This window comes from Monodelphis domestica, chromosome 3 (assembly GCF_027887165.1).
Source record: "Monodelphis domestica isolate mMonDom1 chromosome 3, mMonDom1.pri, whole genome shotgun sequence".
Classification (NCBI taxonomy): domain Eukaryota; kingdom Metazoa; phylum Chordata; class Mammalia; order Didelphimorphia; family Didelphidae; genus Monodelphis; species Monodelphis domestica.
The window spans coordinates 526,069,771-526,082,813 of NC_077229.1; the positions used below are offsets into that span (position 1 = coordinate 526,069,771).

Sequence of the window (13,043 nt, forward strand, 5' to 3'; positions counted from 1 at the left end):
AAAATCAGGGAGTGAAAACAAAGCATTTGGGTGTAGTCTACTTTTTTTAAAAGAGCCTTTTAATCCAATCAAGTCCTCTAGGTCAAAAGGAGACAGAAAACAAAGTCTTTTGCCTGAGCCTAAGACTGAGCTTTTGTTTGATTTGGGAAGGGTCACAAGCTTCCTCTACTTTACCTTCTGGGTAAAACAGTTTCTCTGTTTGAGTAAAGCCTCTGCTTTTCCTAGCAGTCCTCACAGGTTTTGTTTTGTTTTTTTTTTTACTCCTCACTTAATTTTAAAACTAGAGACATGTGGAGAGCAGGACAAGGTCAAAACTTCCTCCAGGTTTTTCTCACCACTAGTTAAGAGCAATCTAGGCAGTATTGTCAGTGAGGGTTGCCCAATTGGGTTGTTTGTTCCCTAAGGGAAGGGGGAATTGTATGTAAACAGCTTCCCCAGTCATGCAGTTTGTTTAGGTTTTAAAAAAATGGCTGTATTCAATTCAAATTAAGGAGAAAAGAGAAAAAAAATGTTTTATACTCACCTGATCTTGCAGTTGTGTTTCGAACTGCTGAGTTAGATGCTTAAAAGACTGACTTGAGGAAATAATAAAGAGACAAAGGAAAGAGGTTTCACAGAAATTTGAGGGTGCTGGTCACACCCTTCGTGGATTAGCCAGACTGTAAGGGTAAATATAGGGTGAGACTGAATATAAATTTAATTGGTTGTCAGAGATTAATTCAAATCCCAAATAAAATACTCAAGTCAGTTTGGAAATTTTATGGTGGTTTAATTAATAAAGAGGGAAGGAATTAAGAAGAAGAGAGAAGAAAAAGGGTATAGGATTTCTCCGGCCTAGCCTGTGCCAGGGGAAGTTCAAAGACCTCTGCCACAAGGCCTCCTCAGAAGATTAGAGGCTTCCTAAGAGGATAGTGTTTTGGAAGGTAAAGGAGAAAAAAATCAGCCTAAACTCCGAGAGAGCTCAGTGAAGATGCCTCACCTGAACTAGGCTACTAAGCTTCTCCCAGTATTGTTTCAAGGACACTCACCGCCAAACCTGGACAATATCTGCAGTCATGCCAAGATGCCAAGATGCTCAGCATGCTGCCACCAGCCACCTCTCCATGAAAAGAGAGCTGGAGAGGAAGTGATGCGAAATATATATTGTTTTTTACATCACTTCCTGTGTCTCACATGTACCAATGGTAGCTTAAGCTTGACTTAGGACAGACAGTCCAAGGGGTCAATTGTTTCTGATTTGTCATTTGCTAGCACATGTCTGTCATAGGCCATCCTTCTCAACACTTAATCCTTAAGTAGGGGTGTAGACATTCCGGTTTTGTTAGACTAAGCAGGGTAGAGTAAATCTAAAATTCCCACTTCAAATAGATTATATAGTCTATCCATAGAACTGATGTACAATATCATTAGAGATTAATATAAAACATCTGATCAATTGAAACAATAGTAAAATTGTGTTACTTGGAGTCCAATTTTCTACTTTCATCTATTTAGTGGAAAGAAATCTACTGTGGTGTGTGTGGTAGTTAAACATCTGATTTAGTTCTTTTTTAAAAATTCCAAGTGTGTTTGCAGTATTTACCAGTCAAAATTAAAAGAAAAGTAATGGAGAAATTTCTCATTAAAATATGATTTAATTCTATTCCCTAACGTGGAAACACATATTTTAGAGCTGGAAGCTAAAAAAATTAGTTATGACACCACTCAATGTTCAAGTATTACCCAGACAGTGCCCATCGAAACTGCCATTTTTATTAAGCTCGGCAACTATTTTTTAAATGAAGACTTTAATGGAATGATAAGTACATTTAAAACACAGGAAATTTAACATGTACATTAGAATGCTTACATTATACATATACATTCATGTGAAATGTACGAAGTCAGATGTTTGTGTATCCTTTGTATTTGGTACCTTTATAGAACTAGCACTTACTATGCTTATTTGCTAAAAGCCATTCATATGTGATCATTTGACAATTGGTACAGTTTCTGCTGTGAGATAAATTCTGTTCATACGGAGAGTACTCAACAAAAGTTACTTATCCTTAAATGTTTAGTTGAACCTAATGCTCTACCAAGAGAAGTTACCTACTTTGTAATACATAGATTTCTTGGTATCAGGCTGTCTTGTTTGGTTTATAGTCTTAAGTGGCTCATCATAAATGAGGCAGTGAAAAGAATGAGAGGATGATCATTCTGAAGACTTTGTTCTTCATGCCACAGATGAAATTACAACGCACAATGATCTCAGACAATGATGCTAAAAATCCAATCATTTTAAAAGCACCCATTTAAAATGCTTACGCTTGACATTTTATAATGAGATTGTCTAGAAAAAATCACAGAAAGAATGAAGGTGGTACAAACATGACTAACCTAAGTCTGAACAGCCGAACATCCAATTATTCTAATAATGTTGCTTGATTTGGGGACCGAATTACTTAAGTTGAAAAGGATCATTATCACTTGAGAATAGGTACATATTATTTATAATTTCTCTTCCTGGAAAATTTGCAAAGTTACCCTTAAAAAAATTAAACCCAAGAGATGCTTTCCTGTCAATACATGAAATAGGCAATTTTCTGACAAACAAAAGCACTCCATATAAGAAAATATAAATATATAATAAGTTTTTCTACAAAGTAATTTATATATTTTTGTATAAGAGAATATTAAATGCAACTATGCAAATTAATCCTCAAATAATATTGAATTTAACTCAAACATACACATACACATTAAAAACAATTTAAAGCATGGACAATAGAAATATCACCATCCAATACTCCCGATGTCAAAGCATTGCAGCATAAGCAGTCACTTGAACAACACCCTCCATAATGTAAAAGGTTCAACTTCGATGAGAGCTTTCTGGAAGTGTATTTAAATAAACAATGGTTTCTAGCTGCTGTTTCAACCTCAAAAAGGTTTTCAGTGCCAATTTGTAATCTTCTGAAAATAGAGGACTGCATCATGGCAGTAATATCATCCTGTCTAGTGACATTATTAGAGCCACTATACATATCGGCGGGGCTGCTCCCGCCACCTTTCTTCCTCCACTACAGGTACACAGTAAACATAGACACTCAAAAAATTGTGTAGCTTTAAAAATATACAAATTAGCTAAACATTCAGGATATCTGTCTTAAATAAAGGCAATGACAAAAGACTCTTTTACCTGAATATATGCAAAGTGTTACAGCAGCTCCAAAAACATTTAAATGGATAAGTAGCACACAGCAAGGAACTTAAATGAATGGCTTCGAGAAGTAAAGGTTTACTATTTTTAACCCCTTACTAGTCTCTTTTTTGGAGGGGGGCACCTGGTTCCAGTTTCAAAAAGATTTCATTTCTTCTGAGAAGTCTTATGTTGAGTTGTATCTTCTGTTTTGTTAGATGAAGTCTTTTTAGATGGACTGGTGGCTACACAGAAAAAAAAAAGAATTGCATAGATTTTACAAGATTCAAATAAACTTAATAGCATTTTCTAGCACAAATTAAAAAAGCAAAAAAATTATACTTAACAGAAAGTTTAGATCCATATTGGAACAATTTTGAAAATATTTAGGTAATGCTCTTCACATTTTTAATTCTTTGAGGTCAGTATTATTCAAAACTAAGATGTCAAAATACACAATACTATTGAATTCACAAAATAACATACCAGGGAGAACTGTAACTAATGAAGTGAAATAAGCATTTATTAATGATTTTTCTGTGTTAGGTAGGTACCAGAGATGGATAAAAACATTCCCTGAATGTACACACATCAAATACATGCCCACCAGAGTTTGTAAGTAGAAAGCTAGGGAACTCTGGTGAGTTGCTCCCCACCCCCTCTCCATGTGCCCAAAGACATTCCTTACTTCACCTGCCCTTCTGCCCAGCAGCCAATGGGAGCACTTCTTCCCTCCTCTGTCTGCGGCATGTGGTATCTAAAAGGTTTGCCATCACTGGTATATGCATAGTAATTCCAGTGTGGTTTAAGCAGATCAGTAACAACCCAAGATGGGAAATAGGAATCCAGAGCAAGGAACAAAATAAGCCTGGAATAACTTCAGCTGCTTTTTAGACCACCATCAGATTTGAGATCAATCAGTACTACATTTATGGACATAAAAGCGTTATAAAGGCAAATGAACTTTTTGTTTCTAGGCCTCAGTTTCCTTGTCTATAAAAACAGAGTTGTCATACTTAATAACATAACATTTCTTATGTGAATACATGCTGGGAAAAGTTCAGGAGCACAGAAGAAAAACAAGTCATTTCTAGCTAATTACAAATGACCACATGGTTCGGTGCCCAGGACAAAGCCATATTGAATTTCTAGCAGAGAAAGCTAGGAAACACACGCATATATTTTCTGATGTTTTGAACCACAGAGCTAACTCTGCTACAGCGTGGGTAGAAAAGTGTTAGAATCCAGCCTGTCTTCTCCCCGATCCTTTCATAGCCCTTTCTTTCACTACACCGCGTCCATGGGATAGAATAAAGATAATCAATCTATGCCTTCAAAGTCTGTCAGTGGGTCCTTATACTCAGATTGCATTTACTTCTTTTAGACAAAAACATTTACCATCTCCCTAACAACAACTCAAGCCTCTTTCTGAGATCAGCATCTTGAAAGCTGGGCTCAATGGAGCTCTGAAGTTCTGAGATGCAAGGCTCCTGGGAAATGTGACCTCATGGCAGTTTCCCTCTAAAATAGTCGATGTGAAGCAGTGGAGAGGAGGCTGGCCTAGAATTCAGGAAGTCTGGGCTTACATCCTGTCTGTGACAGGTAACTCAGTCACTTACGACCTCAGTGTTCCTGACAACTTTCGAATCACAAGTTGTGGAAGAGCTGCTGATGGAGAGACGATGTGCACGTGAGGAGTTTCCAAACAGACTCCCCGACTCGTACCATAAAACAATGGAATTCAACACTGGGGTCCATAGTTTCAGTGCAGGTCGGGGGTTGGTCTCGGCAGCCTCGCATTAACTGACCACTACGTGCCACACGTCATCTCAAGTTCTGGAGATACAAAGGAAGGCCAAAAGCAGTCCGTGCTCGCCTGGAGCTCACAGTCTAAGCTGTGAATCAACATTCTCTGACATGCTCAAGTCGCCGAGCAGCAATCTGGCAGTGAACTTTCCAAACGTAGCCAGACGGATGCGCTTGGATAAGAAACCTGTAGTTCGCCACCACGCTAACATCTGAGGCTCTATTTGTTCAGCATCCCTGCCAGAGCCGATGCTCCAGCACACCATCCTCAAGAGTCTGGGCTCTGGATTCAGTGGAGGACACCATGATGGCCGTGTCACAAGTCCCACTTGGGCCCTTCTAGTGTGGGTTCTCAAAGACGACGGCGGCAGAACACGAGCCCTGGTGGCTTCTACGATGCTGGGAAGACTTCAGCACTATTCTATCGGGCACGTCTACACAGCAAGGAGCACACTAGACAACGATGGAGAAGCTCGCCGTCAGGACGCCCGCTACTTCCTGCACCCAAGAAAACTACCAAATGACCCTTATTACTAGCTGCTCTTCTGGTTCTGCAGTGAAGGTATTAGTGACAGAAAAGGTGGCGGAGGGGACCAAGAGTGTCCTAAGTGTTAAATTGCCTACAAATACTAACTCAGCTCAGCTATTAATACTCTTAAGTATGAGACCCTTTTCTAACAAACAACAAAGAGATGTAATGGAGGAAGGGACTGGGATTCATAGTGATATTCTTGCTGTAAATGAAATGAGGAGAGGAAAGGAAGTCGCAACTAAATTGAAGAATGGCTCAAAGGTTGTCCTTGAAGAGGCGACTAAAGAAGCTGATGAAGCTGGCTTTATAGTAAAGCCAAGGGCAAAAAGAAGCATCATTTCACAGGACATCTGGTTACAGCGACTGCAGTACTAAGCACCACTTCCTGAAAAACATTGCCATGACAATAACTATAGTGAACGTACCACCATTTGTCACAGAGAATGAGATGAAGAAACTCCATGAGGAACCTGACCAAACTCTTCAAATTGGGCACTTGTTACCCTCGTGAGCATGAGGGCAGACGGGGAGCTCTCCCTAGGAACAAGGCATGTCCCGTGCCTATTCTTGGAGAGAGAGTTGGGAGGTGCCAAACATGGCAAGTCATGAGATAAAAAACCAAAACCAAAACCCGATTCTTGTTGAATGGACAAAATAGCTTGTTAGCTCCAATGAGTTATTCCTAGAAAAGCTACCTGTAGAGCTTTACCATTGAGCCTTACTAGGGCAAAGACCAAAAGGAATACCAAGTTAGAGAATAAAAGTAGGAGACGTGTTCAATTAGAAGAACCCCAGGCACATGAGGAACCAAGGCAGCGGAGAAAGGGATGCTCAGCCCAAACCCTCCAAACACAAATGGAAAATAAAATGCCTTAAAGCAAAGGAAAGCGGGAGGGAAGAGTAGCCCAATGAGGGCTACAAGGGGGAGCTTGCAGGACACTGTGCCACGTGGCCTGAGGCAATGAAACAGCAGACGGAAGCAGCCCAAGGACAGCCCTAAAGAGGCCCAAGAGAAGGAAACTTCAGAGCCAGAAGCAGCCCAATCACAGCAATGAAACTAGTAGAGGGGGGCAGCCAGGCGGTACCCCCTGCTTCCATGCAGCTTGAGGCAACAGAGGAACAGCCCAATACAGGGAACAACAAACAGAGAGACAGAAAACAGGAGGAGCAGAATCCCGCTGGAACAAAACCTGGCTGACACCTCCCCACAGGAAGCCCGTCTTCTTTAAAAGATTTGACAATTCCTTGATTGATACCAAGCAAGGCAAACGAGACCTATGCTGAAGGACGCAGAGTCCAAATCCCCATTTGATCACAACGTTCTTGAGATCTTTCTGCATTCAGATGACACTGTTGATTGTTCAAGTCCTAAGATAATATGAAGCCTTTTCAACAAGACCCCAAATCACATGGAATAGACTAGCCAGTCCAGACTGTCAAGAGTTCACCATCAGTCAAGATATTTTGTCCAGACTCTGAAATGGACACTGACCTAGGACTAGAACTTAGAAAGGTGGACACTCACTTGCCTTTAGGAAATTCTGCAATACATTTAAAGACCCTGAGCTTCTCCTGAAAAAAAAAAAATTATCTCTAAGCATTAATATTGTCTTTTTTCTTTTGGTTTGTTTGTTTTAACCCCTCACTTTCCGTCTTGGAGTCAATACTGTATATTGGTTCCAAGGCAGAAGAGTGGTCAGGGCTAGGCAATGGGGGTCAAGTGACTTGTGTGGAAGAGGTATGAAGAAAGAGGATATGCAGGACAACCCAGACATGCAGACCAAGGTGAAGGATCTGATCTGTCAATCAAGGGGAAGATTCCAAACAGAATGTTCCGAGGAAGAGGCAGTTGGAGCTGGCCAGGGGAGAGGAACTGATTCTCTCTTTGGGGTTCCTGACCAAGAGAGACTGGCTTTTCCTGACTTAGGCAAAGAGAGAGACCTTAGTGGCTTTTGTCAGAGTCTGGACTTGAATTACTCAAGCAGAAATTATCTGACTGAAGAAGAAAGACAGAAGTGGGATCCTCTCAAGCCTCAGCTCTCCCCCTCTCACGCTGACCCTGTTCCAGGAACTCTCTGTGTTCCACTGACAGACCATCTTACTCAGTGGCGGAACATCTAGAGTCCACCATTGTTACAGTTGGCTGAGCCAGTAAAGAAGAGAACCGTACAGAATCTTCTTTCACTGGCAGTGAGAGTGGGGGCCAAGGGGGTGCCATCTTGGACCCAGAGGACCTCCCAGGACAAGGCTGCCAGCCATACCTAGTCACATGGGGAGGTGGGGCTTCTTAAAGTGACAGATTTAAAAGCAATGCAGAGGAGTTTTTTTTTTCCCTGAAGGGGCTGATGGATCTCAGAATTGTAGTAGGGACAGCTTATCTGGCCATGCCATCACAAACATTCTTCTGGGTATGTGATACAATATGGAACATCATCCCAGAGTATCCCTGGCTGGTACTACAATTTCTACAGTACTGGGACGGGGTCAAAGCAGAAGCAGGGAACCTGTGGTTATTCTTCCCTGTAGCCTATGAGACAACGACCTTCCTATGCCATCTGCTTACATGCCTGAAGAAAATGCTGAACAAGATCAGTGGAAAACAAACTAACCACACTGATGACCCAAAATTAGTTTGAGCTTTACAGGAAATAAAAATAAATTTGCCCCAAGAATTTGGATGGGGGGCAAATGTTTTCATTGCCTCCAGGATTAGACAATTCCAGGTCTGAATGAACTAAGAGCCAATCTGTAAAATTTCGGTCCTACCTCGTCTTGTTAATAGATTGGAGTTTTTCTCCTGGGGTAAATGGTTCCCCCCAAAGAAGCTCCATATCCTAGAAATTGGGCTGATAAAGCCTGATTGCCAGTTTCAGCTCCTTTATGGACGTATATGGTTCCAGATAAAACTTGGGCATTCTCCTTCTCAGGCCTTCCAGTTTGGCTGCACAGAAAGGCTTGAGAATTTTTAGGTGTATGATCCCAGAATCTTGGCTTAATTTTGCGTAGTCCTGCATTGGAAGAATACTCCCCCCGCCTCCCCTCTGGACCCCGTGTGGCTTGCATGTCTCTTTGGATGCAGTCTGTTTCTCTGGGCATGTCCCCGTCGTTGTGGTTTGCATATTGCCATCGTCAGTTTCCAGTGTCTCGTGTCTCTGGGCTTCAGTCCATTGTGTAACTGCTTTAATCTCTGGTTAGTTTGTTTCCCTGATCTTGTTCGGCATTTTCTTCAGACATGTGAGCAGATGGCATAGGGAGGTCGTCGTCTCACAGGCTACAGGGAAGAATAACCCCGGGTTCCCTGCTTGTGCAGGGATGATGTTCCCTATTGGGTCACACTCCCAGAAGAACGTTTGATGGCATGGCCAGGTAAGCTGTCCCTACGACAGTTCTGAGATCCATCAGCCTCTTTAGGAAACAACAACAGAAACCTCTCTCAAGGAATAAAATCCTCGGCAGTGCTCCTAAATCTGTCTCTTTACGGCGGGGCTTGTAGACTGGTCCTCAGGTCCCCCTCTAAGGGTCGGGGACAGAAGACTCCAAGTGTTTGAGGCGAGGCCCCCTGCTGGGAGGGAGAGGCACTGAGGACAGCCAGAGGTCAGGCTGATGGGGGAATTTTGTCTTCAATTCCCCTCCAGCCATTTCCTCAAGGAACTTGTGTCACAGCGGACAAGCACTTCCCTCACGGAGAGAGAAACCGAGGCCAGAGACTCCTACAAACTGCCCGCCTTTACCACCCCAAGCAGTGGGGAAACCTTTCTTTTTACTCAAGGTGCCGCCTCCATTTTTACAGCATGAGACCCGCACAACCACCTCTCGATGGCCTCCCGCTTTTCTCAAGCCCTCCGGATCGACGTTCCTGCTCCGTTCAAGATAGCACGAGGCTTCCAGTTTTCCAGGGCCAGATTAGTTTGAGAAAAGTGCTACTCGGTTCTATTGTTTGCATTCTCTGTCCTTTTCACAAAGCTCCCTTAAAAGCTCTGAATTTGGGGTCAAATAGTAGCTCAGGGGATGGAAAGCCAGGCCTGGAGGTAGGAGGTCCTGGGTTCAAATCTGGCCTCCGACACTTCTCAGCGGTGTGACCCTGGGCAGGTCACTTAACCCCCACGGCCTAGTCCTTGCTGCTCTTTTGTCTGAGAATGACCAATACAGAAGCTAAGAATTGTTTGAATTTCTAAGTTCTGAATTTGGCAGTTTAGTCTGAGAGGCCTGTGAGATGCTATAGGAGATACAATTCAGTGCTTGCCTTGAAGAAGTGTGCGGCACAGTCAAGGGGAAGGTAAGGCAGGGCGTGACCCGTGATGGGTGCCTTGTGGGGTTCAGAGGAGCATTTCTCAAGCCTGGACATTCTTACAGACGGACGGAAGCTGGACGTGAGGACAGACACGCCTGTTCAGCCCTGAGCAAATCGGCTTCCCTTTCCAGGTCTGCGTTTCCTTGTTTGTAACAAGAGATCCTTTCCCCAATCAATCTGTGAGCTCAGACAGGCACGAGCTGACACGAGGGGATTGTGGGCTAGAGATGGCTGGATAAAACGTGGCGGAGAGGACGGGGGTGTCAAAGGGAGAGCCGGGTCAGAGGCTTCTAGGCCTTGAATCAAGGAGAAGCCAGGCGCCGAGTGGCCTGGGTTTGAGGTGTGGAATGTGATCCTTGGTTTGAGAGGGCTGAATTGGGGGTGACAGTCAGATATCAGAGTATCACGAAGTTCTGATTAGAGACAAAATAGATAGGCCAGGAAAGGCTGTCTACATATCCGCATCTTTACACGGTCTGCTTTTTTTTAAAAGTATGAATTTCCTTGGAAAAGTTTGGGAAGGAAAAAAAAGAGTCAAGGTAAATAGTAGCTAATTATGATGACTTTTTGATCTAGGTTGACTATCAAAAATTGATAAAGCTATGAGACCAAGAATATACATAAAATCAAGATATTTTATATTTCTCATTTATTAATAAAAAAAGATATATACTTACCTTCTTTGCTTCCTTTAGTACTTGTTAGGTCGCAAGACGGTGTTGGGAGGATCTTTGCAGGCGTGTAGGTATTTAAAGATACTTTTCTTCTTGGAAGTGTAAGTAAACTGCAACTAGAATAACCTTAAAGGAAACAAACAATTAATTTAAAAATTACTTTAAAATTTTACCTTTGCATTTTGGGAAATTTCACTTGCTACATGCAGTGATCTTATTTGTACATAAATTCTAAACAACAAAACTGATTTCAAACTCTACTAAACAAATAAATGTGTCATAATGGAAATTTTGAATAAATAAAAGCAATAATTCCTCATTCTTTTAATCAATTAAATGTTCTGTTTATGCTACATAATAAGCACTGCAATATTCATGGTTTCCCCAATAATGGATAAACTATCTTGGTTTCCCCCCTTCTCTTCTTGTTGGAAATTAAGACGCATTATAAAAGCAAAACCTAAGTGTCAAGATTTGAACTCTTCAAACCTTCAGAAGAGCTTCAAGCTCTTGGTACTGTTTTTTAAAACACTACTTCCTCCCCAAATTAATTTCAATGAGTAAGTTCCTCTTTGAAGCCATAAATAGGCTGAGAACTAAATCTATTGGCATTTACATCTTGATAGGAATGATTTTAATGAAATAAACATTTATTATTCATTTTTTTAAACCCTCACCTTCCATCTTAGAATCAATACAGTGTATTGGTTCTAAGGCAAGAGTGGTAAGGGCTAGGCCATGGGGGTTAAGTGACTTGCCCTGGGTCACCCAGCTGGGAAGTGTCTGAAGCCCGATTGGAACCCAGGACCTCCCATCTCTAGGCCTGGCTCTCCATCCACTGAGTTACCCAGCTGCCCCCCCAAATAAACATTTAATCCGTCGGGTTGCTTTCTTATCTCAATGTTTAGCTGAGATCAGCCACGTTGGTGAAATAAGGAGCTGTGATAGAGGTAGGACAGGGAGAAACATGCGAGCACTCCCGGAAAGAGCCAAAGAGCCAGGAAATGAGAGTTAGGAGAAGTGTGTAATATAGGGAGGGAGAGAGTGCCAAAGGTAGACTTTAGCTACTCTAATTTTGCCCAGGCATCGGCCAGCACATCAATCAAAATCAGCTTGGGCCACGAACAGGATATGCACGCTGTCAGCAGCTGATTTATGCCTTGGATGGACACAGGTTTCCCGGGTGGCAAAGCAAACTCAGAACACAATTTCTGTAAAACAACCGGAACCCCATTTCTTCCCATTCCCTAATTCTGCTCGTCTCCTCCTGAGCTGTTCATGCAGCACTTCGTCTGTGTCTCACCTCTACGTTCTGTGCAAATTGTACTAATTGTCTTCTTAGGAGGAAAAAAGGGTTTTGCTTCCCTGAAAGGCCGCTGGCTTGCTCTCTATTTTATTTCTCAAGAAAGGGCCACACAGTCCTCTTCCAGCAAGACTGTCTTGGTCAATAGTGCCCAACGTAACAGCGAACTCGGACGGACCAGACGAGTTAATTTAACTTGACCAACGAGCTGTTCCGCAAACATTTTGGCCCCCTAAACACAAAGCTTTCTGAACAGAGCTCACACTGACTCGTGCTCACTTCAGAGAAAGAGGCGCTCACAAGTCAGATTCATAAGCGGAATGACACCAAGCCACGTGGCTTTCTTTTGACCTTTCCCTTCCGCTATAGGGATTATTTCACAGGATTAGAGATCTGTCACCGAAAGGGGCTTCACACGTCATTTGTTCTCTCGCCCTTCATGAAGGAATCATTTTGGACCCCAAAAGGCCAGTGTCTTGTGCCCAAGTCCCAGAAGGGGTGCAGGCGGAGCCAGGACTTGACCCCAGGGCCAACACTCTGCCACACCAAGGACGTCAGCGTGAAGATCCACTGAGACTCCGGCTTTGTTACTTTAACGCCATTCCGTCGTTAAAGCAGCGTGTAAGGCAGCAAAGACGGTCGTTCCTGACTCAAAGGGCACAACGGCTCCCGGGGCACCCAGAAGAGGAAGACACCCTTGGGTGCTCCTGCTCCGTGGTGCACACGTCGGCTTGTCAGCGGTGGCAATGGAGGCCACAAACACTAGTGCCGTCCCTCACTGAGAACGGCCCGCTCAGTGGAGGGGCGGAAGAGAGCCCGGCCGAGGCTGGAGCCCGAGCTCTGGGGGGCTGGGAGGGGGCTGGCTGGGGCTGGTGCCCGAGCTCTGGGGGGGCAGGGGGCTGGAGCCCGAGCTCTGGGGGTCTGGAGCCCGAGCTCTGGGGGGGGCTGGGTGGGAGGGGGCTGGAGCCCGAGCTCGGGGGGGGGGCAGGGGGCTGGAGCCCGAGCTCTGGGGGTCTGGTGCCCGAGCTCGGGGGGGGCGGGGAGGGGGCTGGCTGGGGGCTGGAGCCCGAGCTCGGGGGGGCTGGGAGGGGGCTGGCTGGGGGCTGGAGCCCGAGCTCTGGGGGGGGGGGCAGGGAGGGGGCTGGCGCCCGAGCTCGGGGGGGCGGGGAGGGAGCTGGAGCCCGAGCTCTGGGGGTCTGGAGCCCGAGCTCGGGGGGGCTGGGAGGGGTCTGGAGCCCGAGCTCTGGGGGTCTGGA

The 13,043-nt window shown here is 44.1% G+C and overlaps 1 protein-coding gene across 10 annotated transcripts in view; it reads right to left on the reverse strand.

Moving 5' to 3' along the window:
• Positions 1-1,710: 1,710 nt before the first annotated feature.
• Positions 1,711-13,043, reverse strand: part of PPIP5K2 (diphosphoinositol pentakisphosphate kinase 2) — a 110,184-nt gene continuing 98,851 nt past the window's right edge. For 9 of the 10 annotated variants that reach the window (XM_056824967.1, XM_056824968.1, XM_007486241.3 and 6 more), the window contains 2 exons: positions 10,488-10,610; positions 1,711-3,426 (listed from right to left, as the gene is read on the reverse strand). In XM_056824967.1, the coding sequence (XP_056680945.1) occupies positions 3,350-3,426; positions 10,488-10,610 (200 nt within the window). In that variant the 3' untranslated portion in view covers positions 1,711-3,349. Of the gene's footprint in view, positions 3,427-10,487; positions 10,611-13,043 lie in introns of those variants that run through there. The other variant, XR_008917961.1, reaches the window with a different exon arrangement.